Raw genomic sequence first — 19842 nt, forward strand, 5'->3', positions numbered from 1 at the left:
CGTATGGCATTATATGAGTGAATGTGTGTGTGTGCATGTGTGTGTGTGTACGGGTTTCTGCGTGTATGGCTTATAGAGAGCTGGAGGACCCAGAAGAAGTTAAGTGTCCAAGTGTCGACTGCGCACACAAACACACATACAGACACTCCCATCACACATACACACACACTCCCAACGCACACACACACGCACACACAGAGACACACGCACGCACACACACACACAGACACACGAACGCACAGACACACACACACAGACACACGCACGCACACACACGCAAGCACATGCTCACATGCACGCACAGAGACACACACGCACACATGCACACACACACACGCACAGACACACACGCAAACACACACAGACACACACACGCATGCACATGCACACATGCATGCACAGACACACACACGCACACACTCAGACACAGACACACACACGCACGCACATGCACACACGCACGCACAGACACACACACGCACACGCACACACTCAGACACACACATGCACAGACACACACACACTGTGAACTTTATTGAGCTCTTTTCATCTTTACTTTGGGGGGCGCGCTTGTGGAAATGTCACTTAGCCATAAAATACTTGGCAGGTCTCCAGGTGCTTGAGGAGCCATACGCTTTGATATCTGATTCATTCCAGACTGTTATGCTATGAATGTGTGCTATTTGCTTTTGAACTAATTTACGTAAGTGCCAGAACAGTACTTGTTTAATATCACATTTCAAAATATATGCTGGTGAAACACTAATATTATTTAGAAGTAAAGCTGACCATATTCAAAGCACAAATTTGCCCTTGCTCAAATCATCTCATTTTCAGTTGTGTGTTTGCTTGTTTTGGATTGTGTGTGTGTGTGAGTGTGTGTGAGTGTGCATGTGTATGAGCCTAAGTGTGTGTGTGTGTGTGTGTGTGTGAGCGTGCATGCATATGTGATTGTGTGTATGTGTGTGTGTGTGTTATTTGTGTATTTTTCTTAGCTTTATTCAACTCCATTTCCCACTTGACCAGACAGCTTGTGTCTGCCCTGGGCCAGTGTGAGACCTGAGTCTTTAATGAGGATTGGAGCCCATGCAGTATGGACAGAAATACTTTTACATTTTTACTTTTACACTTGTTTGGGAGAAAGACATAATTTTAGATTTTCAATAAAACAATACACATATGGTTAAAGTACAGATTCTCAGCTTTTATTAAAGGGTATTTTAATCCATTTTTGTTTCACCTTGTAGAAATAATTAGTCAGGTGTGTTCTATTGCTTCTTTAGTGCAAGTATTAGAGAGCTTTCAGTGTTTAGTCTTGATTCCAGGCTTTTGATTGGCTTTGGAGTCTGTTTTTTAAATCCTTTATATAAAAGAAAAGGACCAGAGATGTTCCAGTGAAAGTCAAGGAAGCCATTATGAGGCTGAGCACAAAAACAGTCAGAAACATAGGCCCAACCTTAGGCTTACCAAAACAAAACGTTTTTGAACAAACTTGGTTAAAGTCCAGATTTTCAGCTTTTATTAAAGGGTTTTTTATATATGTTTTTATACATTCTGGTTTCACCATATAGAAATGACAGCATGTTGTTTAAGCTACAATCAAAATGGCGGAGGTATAGAATGCATTGCATTCAGTACAGAGGTACTGTGTAAGTCTTACTGAAAGACAGGTGAGTGACCCGCATTACATATGAACAGTATACATTCAAAAACACATTTCAAAGACACTCTGCTCATGCCGGTACAAGCAGAGAACTCATGTGGTTGTGTAATTCTAACTGAGCTGCTGTGATTGGCTCAGGTTTTATGAGTTTGCATTCATTTCACCACTTATCCGTCTGTCTTACATTTTTTCATCATTATTTCCTCGGCAGAAACTTTAAACAAGGACGTCACCAGGTGTGACAGTGGCAATTTGCCTGCTGCGTGTAAACATGGCTGGGCATGACTTGCATTAATTGCGGCTCTTGTTCGAGTCTGGCTTCCCTGTCAGAGCCACAATGGAGGCTCTGGACCTGTGCACCCCAGCGGTGGCACTGTGGCAGTGTTTTTGGCTCCTGTTTGTGTGCTTTTGTTCGTGCCAGGATTCCTCGCCAGGGAGCCATATCTGAACCTGCAGGTTCGGTAGCTTTATTAAGAAAGCACAGATCCCCTTCCTCGGGATAAAAGAAAGAGTGAATCCAGAGCCGACCCTTGGGTTTTGGAGGCCCTCAAGGAGAACGTTGTTTTGGGCCCAAAGTGCTCCAAAAAAGAGAGAGAGAGAGAGAGAGAGAGAGAGATGTGTGTGTGTGTGTGTGTCAGTGTGATGAGCAAAAGAGAATATGAGCATGCTCTACAATATGAAACCAATGTTCCTACAACACTCTTTATCAGGTGTAGCATTTGCCTGTATGTATGTGCCTGTGTTCGTATATGATTGTAGGTGTGTGTAAGTGAGGAAGAGAGAGATGAAGACACATCCATTACATGCAGAGAGTCAAAGGTCTTTCCACCAACCCTCTCCCAATCCTTGTTTATTAAACACGAATTAGAGGAGGGAGAGAGCATTAAAAAGAGAGGGAGAGGGCAAGAGAGAGAGAGAGAAGAGAGGGGCAAAAAAAGGAAGGAGGGAGATGAGGGAAATGGCTTACATAGTCAAAGGGGAGAGAGGGTAGAAGGAGGGAGGGAGGGAGGGAGGGAGATAAGAGGAGGGTTACAGCAGAGATGAAGAGAATGGGCTGTTGTTGAGCTCACACAACATGGGGGGACGACCGGAGCCGAAGTTCCTTTGTCTGCTTTCTGCTTTGATGATTCGGCACACAGCTCTCCGTCACCCATTTTGTCAAGGATCAACAAACCCCCCTTCGCCCCCCGAACCTCCCCTCGCCGCGCTCACCTCCCACCCGGATCACACGAGGAGGCGCGGCGATTATCATAGCACACACGCGGAGGAGAGCGCCACTCTCGGGGAGTTCTAAGTGACGCGCGAGTCGGCGCTCCCGTCACCCGGGCCTGTCAGACTGCAGGATACATCACGGTGATAACATTCTTCTGCCACGCCGGGTGTCAATAACGAGGGCTTCAGAGTGGCATCAGTGACACTGACAGATAATTCTGTCTGCACGCGTGCTCACAGGCATACAAGTGCACGTGCATGCACACACGTATGCACGCACACTCTCGTGCATGCATACACAAAAGTGTGCACACTTAAATTAAATATGCAGGTGCACACAAACATATGCACGTGCATGCATATGTACAGTGTGCACGGAGATGCATCCATTACATGCATACATGCACACACACCCATGCACACGTGCACAAACACATGCACATGTACATATGCACATACTCAAACTTTCCTGGAGTGCACAATCTCTTTTTTGTTGGAGATGAACTGGCTTGTAATATAATATAATTTGTCTCCGTCCTGCAGGGGGCAGTATGATTGACTGTAGTAGAAAGGGAGGACTTGGTTTCACTCTCAGTATGTGTTATATTGATAATGTGGGCCTATCTGCATGCATGTGTGCGAGAGAGAAAATCACAATGCTATGGTAATTGAAAGACCTACAGTGCAGATAAGACACTAATTTCCATAATGGCTTTGTAACTGTCATCCAATAACCTTCACAGAGCGCTAATGGGGTGGACCCAGTGTTTGTACAAAAAGAAGAGGAGTTTTATTGTCTTCTCATTCAGGGCTGCCATGGAACTAATTTGAGCCATTCCCCTGGGCCGGCCTTACCGCCCGTGTCCGCGAGTGCAGTCACGTGACAGGTGGAGATCTAGGCCCCACTTCCTGAAGCCATCTTAGCGCTAAGGACCCTCGTAAGGTGTGTTTTTAGTGCTCTGGCCGCTTCCCAAACCCTTCATAACCGACGTTGCACTTAAGAACTGTTGTAACTTAATGAGTGACCCAGACCACTCGTAGCGCTGCTAAGTGCGTTATGAGCTCATTGTCAGGCCACCTGGTTCAGTCTACAGATGGGAGAAAGGCCATAAAACAGAAATAATATCATAATATGACAACAGATATTGTAGTTGTAGTATATCAAATTCCTTTATAACTCCATTGATTAAAGAATTATTTAAGAATCTGATCTCTTCTTTTTTTGAAGCTCTACTTTTTCTTCTGTCCTCCCTCTATAATTAGGTGTCTGTAGCCTAAGTTCCATTTCCGACACCTTTTACAGGCTGCGCACGTCAAATTTTGCACATTAACCACAGTGCCTTGTTAGAGTCACCATAAAAGCCTAATTTCCATCATTACCATCAGAGCACTGAGTTACAGTCCAGACTCCTGCCTATTCGTTTTGTTCCATTTTAAAGTTTCATCTACGCCAAACAGAGCAATACTTATGCGAAACAACAGTTCATACAGTAGAGAACCGCATAACAGCAACATGGATTGGTAGGCCACTCAACATTGTACATGACTCATAGAAAGACACAATGGCAGCTTGCAAAGTGCTTGTCTCAATCTTGGGTAATTTGACACAACAGAAGAGGGCAGGTTTATCCCAGAATACAAAAGCTAGTCTATGTCAGCACATGGCTGAATTGAAAGAAACGGGACTGAACCGAATGCTCTGTTGGTATTTATTTGACAAGAGCAGACAGAAATGAAAATCTTGCTATTTTTCCATTACAATGAAGATTGTCGTATGGTGCATTCAAAGTGAACAATTCGTTTCTTCTGCACTTGAATATTGTTCCATAAGCATGCAAAGCTCATTTTTAAATGCTTACTGTCACCCAGGCATGTGGCGGAAGAGCATGTACTAGAACTGCAAGATTGCAGTATGAATTTTGTTTGTGCTACATAGCATTAATTCGGGATAATGATTAATCTGCATTCGTAATGAAATGCATGAGCGTTGATTACTTGGTATTTTGTATACAAAATGTTGCACTTGAATCAGGGAAATGTAATCTATGTTGTCTATGCGGAATGCTATTATCAACATATTACTGAGCAGAATCTAGCATCAATCATCTTATTTCCTTAAGGACATTTGAGCAAAACCGTGTATTTATGTCTTTATTCAATGTTGCTTTTTACTATAAAACATCTGCAATTCAAATGTTTTTACCATGCACTCAAATGCTTGTGCTATTTAGGACAATTTACGATCTGAATAATCTGTATTTTGTTAAATCACACTGTTAATCTGATAAAATGTTGATCTATTTGATAGCACAACAACAATAATAATAATAATAATAATAACAATAATAATAATAATAATACATTTCATTTTTTTGGCAGTTTTTCCCATGCTCAATATGCTAAAAAGCAGTGTTTCTCAAATCAGGTCGCTTGTACCCCTAGGGGTACTTTATAGTACTGCAGGAGGTATTCGCAACATTTTTTTTGGTTGTTAACAATTTAAAAATTATGGAAGCTCATTTCTGACACTTCTTCAAAAAAATGTAGCTCCTAATTTTATTTAATTTTATTTAAATTTAATTTTATTAAATTTAATGAAGTGTGATGTTTTCTCACAAGGGTGGCACGGTGGTGCAGTGGGTAACACAGCAAGAAGGTCCAGGAGTTTGCAATTTATCCCCGTGTCTGTGTGGGTTTCTTCTGGTTTTCTCCCACAGTCCAAAGACATGCAGGTCGACTAATTGGAGACTCTAAATTGCCCATAGGTATGAGTGTGTGATTGAATAGTGTGTGTGTGTGGCCTGCAATGGATTGGCGGCCTGTACAGGGTGTATTCCTGCCTCTCGCCCAATTCACGCTGGGATAGGCTCCAGCACCCCTCGCGACCCTGCCCAGGATGAGTGGGTATAGATAATGGATGGATGGATGGATGTTTTCTCACAATTATGACTTAGTATCTCATAGTTATGACATACTTCTCTTACTAAGTTGTAATTATGAGATACTAAAACATAATTATGAGATACTAGACCCTAATTAGAATCTCATAATGATGACTTAGTACTTCATAATTATGACTTAGTATCACATAATTATGAGACACTTTGAGTGGAGTGAGCATACGCCAGCCTGTCGGCAGCTCTTTTGCGGTTGTTCACTGGCTGAGCCTGCTGTCGATCAAGCTTCACGAAGGCGTGCTACTATACCACCTGTTCCCTGCATGTTCGGGGGGGTGGCGGTACAACAGCCTCCGAAATGAAGCTCGGTCGAGTCGAGACGGTCGAGTACGCGTAGCTGCAGCCGCAGACTCCGAGACACGCCCATTACAAACCACGCCCCTACACCCTTCTCCAAATTTCAGCAAATAGCTCAAACCATAGATATGACCTAGCAACCAGACACTAGTCCCTCTCATTCTAGTCACTTAAATTTGATTATTCTTGGATCAAAATGGCCTCACAGTATGTCTTCTATCATAGCTAGCTAGCTAAATTGAATAAATATAGCACATACTTATACCACACTGGTTAGTTAGCTCAGTGTTGATATAACAAATATATTCAATGTGAAGCAAGTGTTATTATCATACATTTCAGGTTCTGCAGTCACAAGTTGATGCTCTTGTCTTTTCATTGATAGCTGCCACACGACGTCATGAGGAGCAACTGGTATCAATAACCTGGAGTGGCTAGATAATTATATTTTAGCAATTATCCGTTTTTAATGCACACTTTCCAGGTATTCAGAATTGTGTATTCACCCAGACCATGGTATAACAAGCTATGGCAGAGGCTGCATGTAGCTAATAAGAATATCATAGCCTACAGCTCTAGAGAGAGATGGATTTGTGCTGTAGGAGCCTGACTGCGATTGAGCCTCATGAATGTAGGCTACTGTATCTAGTATTCCATACGTTCATTAATCTCAATCACCAGCAGGCTCATATTGTGTGAAGCTGTGAGTCCACAGTTGTGGCAGTGGTTGACCAAGTTACATCTAAATGCAAACAGCTACCGACATGGTTTGCATATGCTCACTCCTCTCAAATATCTTCATATCATTTTGAGATACTAAATCCCAATTATGAGGTACAATCTCATAATTACAATTTAGTAATTCAGGTAACACTATACAATAAGGTCACATGAGTTGACGTTAACTAATGTAGTTGTTAACGTGAATTAATGATGTACAAATACTTTAAGCTGTACTTTTCAGTAGTTAGCAGCTTACAACTACATTAGTTAATGGCAATTCATGTGACCTTATTGTAAAGTGTTACCATATCTCATAATTATTATATAAATTTAGTATAATATCTCATATAATCTCATAATTTTGAGATACTGATCTCCCATCGGGGATGTTAAATCCTCTGAAACAACAGTTTTTCACATTTTTGCTAGACCAGCAATGTGGTGCTTTTGTAAATTTTACCACAGAAAATATCATTGATGAAGACAATTAAGATTGCCTGCCCTCACCCCTTCTGCAGGACTTGTTTTAATTGAATAATTCTGCTATATAGCTTGTATTTATACCAAGTAGCTTTATGTGTTTTTGTATAAGTGAAAGAAAATAAGCGAAACAAAGTGTAAAAATGTATGAAGGGTGTGTAAGCATGGAAAGGATGCTGAGTAACTTCATGCACAGAGTTCCTTAGCCTATTTATGAAGACAACCTTTGAGACATGATAAGGTGTGTACTCTCTACATACTTTGTAGTTGACGTACACCAAATTTCAGGGAGCCTGAGCTGATTTTGTAGCCTATTACAGTAACTCGCACTGGTGACAAAAAAATAAGGCATAAGAGAAAAGAATTAGGAATAGGATTATTTTGCTGTTCTTGCTCTGTGTGAGGACCTAATGTTTGACAATAAAGCACCGTGAAATGACCATCCGTCTGTCTTAATTGTCCACGTTTAATTCACTTTTTCCTCACTGCATGGTGCAGTTATGAAATTACTTCAGATCAGTTTCCACGAAATATAGACAGATAACTATGCCAGTTAACTTGATTGGACAGATAATTATCCCAGCTCCCCTGATTACCTTCATGTGTGATCGAATATTAATTTGGCAACTGCATATATCATGTTGCGAAATAATTATGGCAAACCATAGTCCACGTTTTATTTTATGTTATGTGCTCACCTCTTAATTGACAGCCATAGTGACTTTCTGCCCCTCCACAAATAGTGGTTTCACAATCCAGATTTCTTTTCTCTTAAGGAACTTCTTCAAGTGTGTGTATGTGTATATTTACAGTGGAATACTACGCAAACTTTGACACATCTGGCAAGGCTCAAACAGATTTAATACTATGACATGTTTGTCTATTTCTGTTTATAATATAGATTTACAAGATTTACAATCAATTCATAGTGCCAGCAGTTTTTTTATCACTTGAAAACCTGTGTATAAGGCGTTGCAAGCGTTTTGGAGTGCCACAGAACTGGACATTATTTACAGGAGTGCCAACAGACTTTATTGATCAGGTAGCCAGAAAACTTGGTGAATCATTTTCACTCTGGTTCGATGAATCAGCTGATGTCAGTGGACAGGCACAGCATATTGTTTTTGTAAGATACCTTGATACTGATGATATTTGTGAGCATATACCTTTTTACAAGTTTGGAGGGGAAAACAATTGGAGAGGATGTTTTTTAATGTTGTTAATGCATTCTTCCATGAAAATGGTCTGAACTGGAAATCCTGCACTAGAATTTGCACTGATGTGGTCGCATCAATGACAAGTCACGTCGTTAGAGAGGAGAACCTCCATATGCAGTGGAATCACTGCGTCATGCACAAGGTAGCGCTGGGGTAGCGATGAGTCATGTGTTAAATTAAGTTTTGAATGACGCTGTCAAGGTGATTAACTTCATTGAGTCGAGGCCACTTAACATGCGACTCTACTGCAGCCTTCGTGAAAACATGGCCTCCGACGAACACACGTGACCGTTACCACACACAGAAGCGCGCTGGCTTCCCTGAGGAACAATAATCACCTGGCTCTGTGAATTACATTCTGAAGTGCACACCTTTCTGTCAGACCAGGGATTTCCCCTTGTCACTGTGTTTGAGGACATGCGCTGGCTTGCAAAGCTACCACCTATCTCGCAGATGTATTCAGCGAACTGAACGAGCTGAACATGTTTCTGCGGGGCAAGGACACTAGCATTCTGCACCTGAATGGCAAGGTGGGTGGTTTTCTCAATAAAGCAGAGCTGTGGAAGAGGGAGATTTCACCTGCTTTCCTCAGGGGGATGCTTTCCCCTCCAATGAGGATGCAGAGAGAGCTCCAGAGGAGTCAATAATAGAGGAACATCGGGCCAACTTAACTTGTGGTTTTAGTTCTTCCTTTATATTGAAGAGCAATCTGCACAGCAGGACTGGGTGAGAAACCCATTTCTCCACTCTTACCATGTGTGAAGAAGAAACACCTGATTTGGGAAAGAAAGATTTGGAACAGCTACTACCCTTTGGATCCACTTCTTCGTGTGAAACTACCTTTTCTGCAACAACCTAGATCTGAAAAAGCAAAGAAACAAACTATGTCTGGAAAAGAGCCTGATCATTGCAGTTGCCTCCCTTTCACCCAGAATTACAAACATCATAAGTGAAGCACAAGCCAATGTTTCTCACTAAATTCGAACAGCCCTTTCAGTGTTCATGTATGCACTGTCAAATAACACGCGTGTACATTATTGATGTTCAGTTTCTTTTTTTTGTGCTGGTGAAGGGGTGTTCAGCTGAAAAAAATCTTATAGGGTACACTATTAAAAAAATGTTTGAGATCCACTGGTATGAAGAATCAAAGACAGCATTAAATTAGAATTCAAACTAAGTTAACTAATATACAACCACATTCAATTTGGTTAACATCATGTGCTTGAGTAGCTGTCCTTTCTGATATAAACAGATAAATACGTGCATGTCGATAGGATTGGAGAGCAGACACACCTTAAATCAGACTCCTTACAGTCATCTGTGGCACTGATAAACACTCTCTCTGGTGCATGGCCACCATTATGGATCCTGGATGAGAGAAAATGGGAGATCTGGCAACCGGTATACAGCCTTCTGTCCCGCTGTCTGGTGACACACCAGCCCGCCTGTCTGGCCAAGCCCAGAAGCCACAATCCAACAACCTGAGCCCTGGATCCTGAGGGTGGGCAGAGTGCCCTTTTCAATCCCCCTCCACTTCTCTCTCTGCCCCCTCCTTAATCTCCCAGTCTGTTTCAGCAGCATCCTGGTCGCTGGCTGGAAGGGGCGGCAGAATCTCTCTGCAGCCGCCGGCCAGGTTGCCAGGTTGGACGGAGTGGGGGATTATCATGTTCATATCTTGTGCAGGGCCACAAAGGTGCGCCCTGGCAGCAGAGGGTTCGAGGGCCCGGGGCCTGTTGGTGCTGTGCAGAGGGTACCCCTGCCAGCAGAGAGCCTGCTGCAGGCGTCCCGGGCAGATCTGTCCTAGAAAGCCAGATTTCTTCCTCGCAGTCCTGCCCTGTCACATCCAACTGGAGGTCTTCACATGTCTAATGCAACCCAAATACCCAAGGGATTTTAGCTCCGTGTTTGGATCTGGGTCAGGTCCGGAAAATTTCGGAAAGTTTTTGAGATCAAGACTGGAATACATTCAGACATCGTGATGCAGGTTATTTTGAGAAACAGCACGAAAGCTGAAAATGAACATTTGGCAAATTAGGCAATTACCAGTGTAGACAGGACCAGCCCACCCTCTGAGCTCACTGTGTGCTACTGCACTAGATAGCAAACTGCGGGCACACCGCCCCAGATTAAATGGGCACAAGACATGTAAACATGGCAGGGCTGTGGCTAACTGACGCTAATTTGACAAAGCAAACACTTGGGACAATAAAGCCTCATTTTAACACATTTGTTTTGGGTTTTAGCTATGGGCTGAATGATTTTATTTGATTTAGTAAAATGACTGATTAGTGGTTTTCTCTCATTTTTATGTGGCTGGCTGGTTATCAAACCTGGAAGCTTTGAACTGTAGTTGCACACAGAGTGAAAAATTAACTAGGACCAGTGTGAATGCGGTCAGCAATTGAATGGAGTCTGTTCTGGGTCTGTTTCGGCATTGATCTGTTTTAGTAAGGGAGCCCTTGAGTCTCGCTTGTATTGCCTGTGACATTTTGGACCCATAGAGACCTGTGCATTTAGGCACAGTGGGGTTTGAGCTGTGGTTCTGCTGCAGTTGTGCTGTAGTTGTGTTGTGGTTATGGACAAGATACAGACAAGACGGATTTAACAGAGACTGCCTTTGTGGAACAGATCTGCATTTTTGCAGCAAGTCTCTTCTGCTCGGTCATGTGGGTAGCCTATGGTAGTGTGCTATTACCCTCTGTGAAGTGATGTGTGTGTGTGTCCTTGCATGTGTGCGTGTGTGTGTGTGTGTGTGTGTGTGTGTGTGTGTGTGTGTGAGTGTGTGTGAGTGTGTGTGTGTGTGTGTGTGTGTGTGTGTGTGAGTGTGTGCGAGTGTGTGTGTGTGTGTGTGAGGTGTGTGTGTGTGAGTGTGTGAGTGAGTGTGTGTGTGTGTGCGTGTGTGTGTGTGTGTGAGTGTGAGTGTGTGTGTGTGTGTGTGTGTGAGTGTGTGTGAGTCTGTATGGTGAGTCTGAGGCGTTGGTTTCATTTCTTTCACAGTGGAGGTGGTGGTGAAGTGAGAGTGGAGGTCGATTACAAAGCCATTTCCGAAGGCTTTGTTTCGCTCTGTTAGCTGAAGATCCTCTGTTTCAAAGACAATTTTTTCTGTCACTGAGCCCAGCAGTAGAGTTAACCCCCCTCCCCATCCCAACGCCCCCGCCCCCAACCCCCCGTCTTCTTTTCTCACATTGCAGCCGTGCTCACCCAGCTATGTGTGTATGTATTTACAAGTGTGAAAGCACACAGTGCATCCATACGGTGTCTTTATGGATTGCTTGTGTGTGTGTATGTGTGTGTGTGTACAGTATTTGGAGTTTGCATACATCTGTGTGCTCGTTTTGTTGTTTTGTGTGTGTACAGGTGTCGATCTATATCCCAAATTGTCAAATTGAGTGTTTATATTCTTGTGCATGCAACCTTTTTGCACATTATAGTGCACGTCTTTGTCTGTTCGTGTCGATGTGCACGTTTCTGTTTGTATTTATAGTGTGCGAGTATGTGCGCCTGCTTAGGTGTTGGTGTGCGCACAGGTGGAGCCGTTTATTCACCAGGTCCAATATCTGTAAGGTCTATTCTTCAGTTTGTGCAATGTACTACACTTTCTTCACATAAACTCCCTGTAAAAAACAGCCCATGCCCTTTACACACTTATCCCCTTTCCCCTTCTCCACAGAACTCACTCAGATCCATGTACAATTAAATGCAGACATATTGGGAGAGAGGCACAATTTGTGTTGTTTTGGCTCTGGACTCCAGCACACCAGATTTAAAATAAAACAATGAACATGATATCCAAGTGCAGAGCGTCAGCGTTAATTTGAGGGTAGCTCTTTATATAGACAGTCCCCCAGTTTTATGGGAGCAGCAGTGATTGGACAATTAGGTTGTTTCTTGGCCAGCTGTGTGTCTTTGTATCATTAGTTCATGCTCATAGAAGCTAACAAAAAAAATTGATTCAAAGTGTGGAATTTGCATTTGAAGTCTGTTGCTGTTGTCTCTAAATATGAGGACCAAATAAATATACTGTTTATTGAGTTGCAGCGACATGACTTGCTGTCTGGAGGAGCAAGCTATTTTCATTAATGAGTAGGTGTACCTAATAAAGTGACCACTATGTGTGTGTGTGTGTGTGTGTGCATGTATTTGAACACCATATGTTGTTTATGAGCTGTCCCTTATGCCAGTGGTGCCTGTTTTGTTTTTTTGTTTTTTTTGTTTTTAAATACAGCATATCTTTATAAGGGAATTTTTGCTTTGTTAAAAGATGTTATTTTATCTCAACTTTGTTTCTTGCATTGTCTCCTAAAATAGCACAGTGAATAGAATGTTCTCTGAGAATGATGTTTTTCACAGTTTTCAAAAAAGGCTTTTAAATTTAGTTTTACTATTGAAGCCACACCATGAATACACCCACAAACATGCATATCAGCAGGTCACCTTGACAAAAGGTTTATTATAGTTAACTCTACTGGCATACTTTTCTCCAGAGCAACTTACAGTTGAATGAAAACACAAGTGCAAAGACAAGCATTCCAAACAAACACTGAAAGCTAGTTATGTGATTTAGCAGGATAGTGAAAAGGTTTAGACAGTTGGTCCCACTGTGGTAAGTTGTTGTTCTTATGTACAGCTTCACAGATTTTCATTGAGAGAAATACTTTTTGGGTGCAGCCCCTGCGTTGAATGTATTGCCTTCATATTTTCCATGAAACATTTTGTCAAATGAGTATTAAAATCTGTTTGGTTTTGATAAACAAGTGTCAATGTTTATTCTATCACATATAATTAAATTAATATGTAAGAATATAAAATGACATTCTTGGCACAATATCATAACTGAATAGATTAATGAGGTGAGGAACGATAAACACTCATTTGCATGCTAAAAATATACATTTAAATCTGAAGAGTCATTCATAAATATACATGTGTTAGCTTGATATGCAGTATATCAGTTTGAAGCTAAAGAGCAGCTTTGAAATATAATGCACCACATTGATAAACTGTGTGTGAGATGACGTGGAATCCTAACCAGCCATTGCACGTTTGATTTAATATTTTCCCAGAGTTTCGGTGGTCAGTTTTGAGGAGCCCACATTTTAATGTTCCTTTTCTTCCATAAACTAATAAACTTATCCAATAAACTAATAAATATGATGATTAAAAACTACATCTTGGCACAATATTGCAATGACTGCACACAGCAAAGAGATGATAAGCTAGAAGATTATCATTCCTTTGTAGCTTAAAATATCAATTTGAAAGTAAAGGGTCCTTTTGAAATTATCAACAGCAATAACAGCCTAATAAGAATTTAAAAGTAAAGATCCCTTTTGAAATATAAGTGATAAACTACCGTGATTGCTGTTATTGTCAAAACAGCGCAAATTAAAGACTAGTTGTAACTTTTGGCACTGAGAATGTGTTCAGCTTGTTGTTTTGGGGAAAAAAATAACATTCCTCAGTGACACCAAGTGTTGGAGAATATTACATTTCCCTTGGTGGAGTATTGAAATCTCCCAGGTATTATAGATGTGTTGGCAATCAATGCCTGACTGTTTCCCACAGGTTTGCAGTGCTGAGAGACCCCGCAGGCTGGCTCTCTGTTAACCCAGTCAGAGGCACGGTCAACACCACCGCCATCTTGGACCGCGAGTCACCCTTCGTCCATGACAACAGATACAGCGCAGTCTTCATGGCCACAGATAATGGTGAGAAACCTCCTCCTCCTGATTTCTGCCCTCTTACCTGCACCACACCTGAGGAAATGGCTAAATGACCAGAGTAACATATACCACATACACAGTCTATGGTAACATAGACCACACTCAATGACAAGTAATTATACCAAGCACGTCTATGGTACATAGACCACATCATACCAAGTATCATATACACATACCAGTCTATGGTAACACCACTCATGACCAGAGTAAATACCACATTACATCTATGTCACTGACCCTCAGACGAGTAACATATACCATACACAGTCTGGTACATAGCACTCATGCATAATAACACTACATTGGTAACACTGGCCACACTCAATGACCAGAGTAAAATATACCACATATACAGTCTATGGTCACATCGACCACACTCAATGACCAGAGTAACATATACCACATACACAGTCTATGGTAACATAGACCACACTCAATGACCAGAGTAATATATACCACATACACAGTCTATGGTAACATAGACTACACTCAATGACCAGAGTAACATACATTCCATTCCATTCGCTGCTCACAGTAACATCTACACCACAACTACTGCTCTGAACAAAATGTACACTGTGCTTAGTCATGTGATTTTTGTTATGTGATAGTGATGTACTGTTTGATCATTTTTCTGTATTGCATCATGTCCTACTGAGACACGGCAGAAAAAAAAGTTTAAAAGTTCATATTTCAGTGAAAATGTTTTCAAAAATAATATTCTATTTTTTATGGAATATCCCTTGTAGTATATGTTTCAGTATAGTATAATATGAAATATACATGGGACAAAAATGAATTGCTGAGTCTTTGGAGAATATTATATCATTCCCAGCACCATGCTGTGTGCTGCATAGCATAGCATTAAGAACTTCTCTGAAATACACCTGCATGGAAAAGTCAGTGATAGTGGATTTTCCTGTTTCAGAAACAGTTAAAAAGCAGGTCACAGAGAAAGACGCCATTTTGGAACGTACTGTGGCTTGTTTCTGTTCCCTCCAAGCAGTGCAGGTTGCTGCAGCCATTTTCTTGCCCAGAGTATTTAGTCACGACCGAACTGACTCTGTGACGACTGTCTGCGTCTCCCCTCCTTTCTGTTAGCCAGGTTCAAAGAAATTTCCAGGCACGGGCGTCTTTAAGCTGGAAGGAAAACAAATCTGTGTGACTCAGCTTGGTGGTATTGTGAGAATTGTGTGGCTCTTGGAAGAATGGCTGGCGAATGCATTAACTTTGAGTAGATTTTTTTTCTTGCTCTGCCTGTCTTTACAAAAGAATGGATTGACTTAAAGAAGTGTGCAGGGGAGGAAAAGAGAGAGTACCTGCTGACAGGCATCTTGCATATGACAGGATGTGGTGTGCTGGAACAGTCCTCAGAAGAGAAGCAGGAGGACAGTGAATCAGAGAGGGAACCACAGTGATGTAGCCACAGGGGACGGGGAAACGATTAACAACCGTACTGGAAGTTACCATAGAAGAGCCTAGCAGTTGGAGTGAAGCTGAAAAGTTGAAATCTGTTTATTTAGTAACCTGTAGATGATCTCCATTTGATTTAATTTCAATTCATTAATTATGTTCAGTAATCTGCACTACTGTTGAACATCAGTGGGTTTGAATTTGATGGCTAATTATGAATATTCATGAAGTGACATGACTGAAGACAGAACACCACAGGTAACATAGCAACAATGGAAGCTCCTGTTCTAAACTGGTGCCTCCTAAAATGAAATAGAACAGAATGAATGCAGGAGCTATACATCTTGTTTGATTACAGAACATCTAGGACACAGATCCAGTTGAATAGATAGTGAAGACCAAATCAGCAGGTGTAACTGATTTGCCTCCATTCATTCATTTAAAATTAATTTAGAGAAATACTTTTCCACACTCTGCTAAATTAAGTATATACAGAAAAAATAATACCCGTTCAAATAATGATCTACAACGAATAGCATGCATGTGTTTCGAAGGCAGCTGCCCACTTTGAGAAGGAGCTTGGAGCTTTATAGTGTATATGATTGGCTGTGCTCTGCGGGGATATTGGAATTGCATGCTTCATTGATCTCTATTTGTATACTACACATGTTTCTTTTCCCCAGCGGGAAGTATTTCCATGGAGAATTTGGCTCCCTAAGCAGGAAATGGAAAAGGAGAGGGTAGTACAGTATTCACGGTGGGTTAGGTGTGGTCGTGTTTGGTCGTGTGAATGTGAGGTAAAACAGATCAGACTGGCGAGTTAGCTAGTTTGTGGCCCTTGGCCCTTTTTTTCGCGCAATGTGTGTGTGTGTGTGTGTGTGTGTGTGTGCGCGTGTGTTTGTGTGGGTGTGGGTGTGATTGTGAGTACATTCACAGCAAATGCTGTATGCTGTTGACTATTTTGTAAGTAACAAAATCAATGCCACGCCATGCCCTTGGATTGGAACTCCGGGAAAATACACATCGGTGGGTGGTGATGAGCTAATAAGTCAGTGCACATCAGCATGGACCACCCATGGAGTCAAGTGATTGAGTATCTGAAGCGAGGCTGCACAGATGTGTGCATGTCCCGCATAGCTGGGAGCGTATAAACAGCACTTAAGTTGTTAAATTCACAGTCGGCCCCTTAATCAATTGGAAAATCCACATGGAACATTACGAGCAGTTTTCAATTCATGAATTGAGTTGACTGAATTGAAATGGAATTGACCACACGTGTGTGTGTGTGTGTGTGTGCTTCCCCTGGGTATGGGTGTTTTGTGTGAACTCCTGTCTGTGCCTGTCTTTACATATGCTAAATAAGTCCATGCTCAGGTTAAATCTCCATGATTTGCACAAGCCCATAGGCCTTTGTTCACTGCCACAATGAAACAGGAAGCACTCACCCTGCAGACCCTGTGTATGTTACAGGTCAGGGAAGCCTCATTGCTAGTGCTTGGTGTGTAATTGTTGTGAGAAAGCACAAATTAGTGATCCAAGCACTGCTGTCATATGTGGCTAAGGGGTTATCTCTCTCTCACACACACACACACACACACACACACTATGATCTCTCAGTAGAGCTAGCTCTGCCACAGGCGACCACAAACAATCTGTCAGATTAATGCATGACAAGAGACATATGCTGGTGACTAACAGGGTATCGATCCATCCGCCAAGCACACCTCTTTATTTGGAGTTTGACTATTAATCCTCACTGTCTCCTTCTGGTCTTCCGTAATTCACAGCTAAAGATTTTTTTTGAACTTTTAACTTCAGTTTATTCAACAATAAAAGGAAAAAGAAACCCACAAGGTTACAATCTTTAGACAAACAAGACCATACAGCAACAACAAAACCCAAACATAAAAGCCAATATTATGAAGAGAAATGAATTAATTAAATGCATAAAATAAAAAAGCGATCATTCCCATCAATAAGAGCAAAAACCAGTGACCATCAACCAGTCACTGTTTCATGCTGCCCGAAAAGTTCAGTTCATTGCCTTCACCTTCAACAGGCTCACTAAGCACCTATCCACCCTCCGGTTTCCAGAGAACTGATCGACAACTCCAGTCAGTTCATAGTATCCATATTCTAACCACCAACTGTGTCACCATTGAAGCTGGATCTTATCCCCCACTGCCCTGAGTCATTTCACTGCGGTGAAATAAGACATTTCTGCTTACCCAGCAGTAACACCAGTGACATCACCTTTTTTCTTTGGGTAGCAGTTTGCCTCTGTAGTTCGTCTCTGTAGCTATCGCTGCATTTACAATATGCCACTGAAGGTCCTCTGTCCTGCTCACAATAGGGTAAGGGAGAGGAAGAGGGAGGGAGAGCTGCAGTTATAGGGAGGGGAAGAAAGAACCCGGGAGATACACAGAAAGAGCACAGGAAAGGACAGAGAATGAGAACTTTAAAATGGGCATTTTAGGGTCGGGCCTGGGGATGAAGCATACACACAAACTCATCGATTATCGACTGCCTCTGGCCTTTCGGGCGTCTCTGCTCATTGGTCCGTCCAATTACAGCCTCATTCTGGGGATCTGCGACCGACTGACCTACAAGAAACTGGCCAATAGCGCGCCTGTTTCCACCGGCAAAGCCCAAAGTAGCTTGCGTTGAATTTCACAATAATGTCACGTGAGAATCCCGAGAGTGAAATGAAGATAACTGTAAAACAGCCAGAGGCCAGATTTTACCAGACATAAACCGCCAGGCCTGCCCTGTACCACCGCCTCACCGGTGCGCCTGTCTGACCTTTGACCTCTGCCGGTTTTACATTTCGATTAAACACCACGCTCGCACCGCATAAATGAAGACTGGAGGGGAAAACACAGGGCTAAAGAGGTGGGGCAGGGAGAGATTGATGGACTAAAAAATGAGAACAGATATGTGCAGTGGTACAGAGAAAGGAGGAGCGGTGCAGAGAAAAGAACACAGACTGAAGCGAGCGGTGAGAGAGAAGGAGCTGGGCCGCTACGGCGGGGCTAGCCGCGGGGCTCCTGGGAGGTTTCGGGTGGGGCGGGGGAGCGGTTAGCGTAGCGGGGAGCGCTCTCGTTCGGCAGCGGGGCCCGGGGTCAAACGGCCTCGCTCGCCCACGCGGGCCGGCCGCCGCTCCCTCGGGGAGAGAGGGCGAGACGGAGGCGCGTTTGCTCTCGGTGGCGCGCGGGCCTCTGAACCCGCAGACGCGGTTTAGGCGGCGCAGCGCCCGGAGACGCTCGAGTCGAGCGCTCCCGCGTGGGCGGCGCTCCCTTCGGCTGGCTAGCTCTCCCTCTCTCCCCCGCCGTTTGCGATCCGCAGGTCCTGGAGGAACGTCGCTTCATCGTTAGCAGACGGGTTACAGGGGTACACTTGACCGTGCGTCTTTGGCTCCGGGTTGTGATCTATCTGCTGCCGTTTACACTTGTGCCTGATTGTAATTGTGTGTGTGTGTTTGTGTGGGTGTGGGTGTGTGTGGGTGTGTGTGTGGGTGGGTGTGGGTGTGGGTGTTTGTGAGTGCATTCATGGCAAATATTTCCTGTAAACCCTGCTATTTAGTTCCCCATATCCTAAATGCCCAAATGAAAATGTGGTTCTTGAGACATATGCCAAATGATGAGCATATGTGTTTGACGTGTGGGTGTCTGTAGCTGCAGCTGGGGTGGGGGGTGGGGGGGGGGGGGTGGCTGAAGTCTTATTCAGTATCTCTCTCTTCTCTAACTTTCAAATAGTATAAAATCACAATTAGGCAGAATCACCATGCATATCATTTCAGCCAAGTGGCTGTCTAACACCAGCTGGCAGCTGCACAAGAGAAAGCAGTTCCGCTTGACCAATGTAGCTAAGGTATTGGAATTGCCAAAAACATCCAGGCAGAAAATATCAAACCTATTCCTCGAGTGTAACTGTTTTTAGACCATGCATGATTCTGTTCCTGTTCGAATATTTCTGAAATGTGCCGTGATGTTCCTGCATTCATGCCGTGTAATGAGTTTTCGCTGCGCACCGTGTTCTTGGAGATGCTAGTCCTGTCTTTTGTGTTATTACTGAAAAGCCGAATCTACAGAAATTAAAAAAGTTATTTGAGGACGGTGATGGCAGCTGACCTATACTAGGTGGTCCTTGCTCTACCT

At 42.9% G+C, this 19842-nt stretch overlaps 2 protein-coding genes across 3 annotated transcripts in view; both read left to right on the forward strand.

Annotated features, from left to right (window-relative positions):
* Positions 1-19842, forward strand: part of cdh13 (cadherin 13, H-cadherin (heart)) — a 456795-nt gene that overhangs the window by 389827 nt on the left and 47126 nt on the right. For both annotated transcript variants that reach the window (XM_064335504.1, XM_064335505.1), the window contains exon 11: positions 14115-14257. In XM_064335504.1, the coding sequence (XP_064191574.1) occupies positions 14115-14257 (143 nt within the window). The remainder of the gene's footprint in view (positions 1-14114; positions 14258-19842) is intronic.
* Positions 1-19842, forward strand: part of zgc:173742 (DNA topoisomerase 1) — a 566006-nt gene that overhangs the window by 372365 nt on the left and 173799 nt on the right. The window lies entirely within an intron of this gene.

The sequence above is a fragment of the Anguilla rostrata genome, chromosome 5 (assembly GCF_018555375.3).
Source record: "Anguilla rostrata isolate EN2019 chromosome 5, ASM1855537v3, whole genome shotgun sequence".
NCBI lineage: Eukaryota > Metazoa > Chordata > Actinopteri > Anguilliformes > Anguillidae > Anguilla > Anguilla rostrata.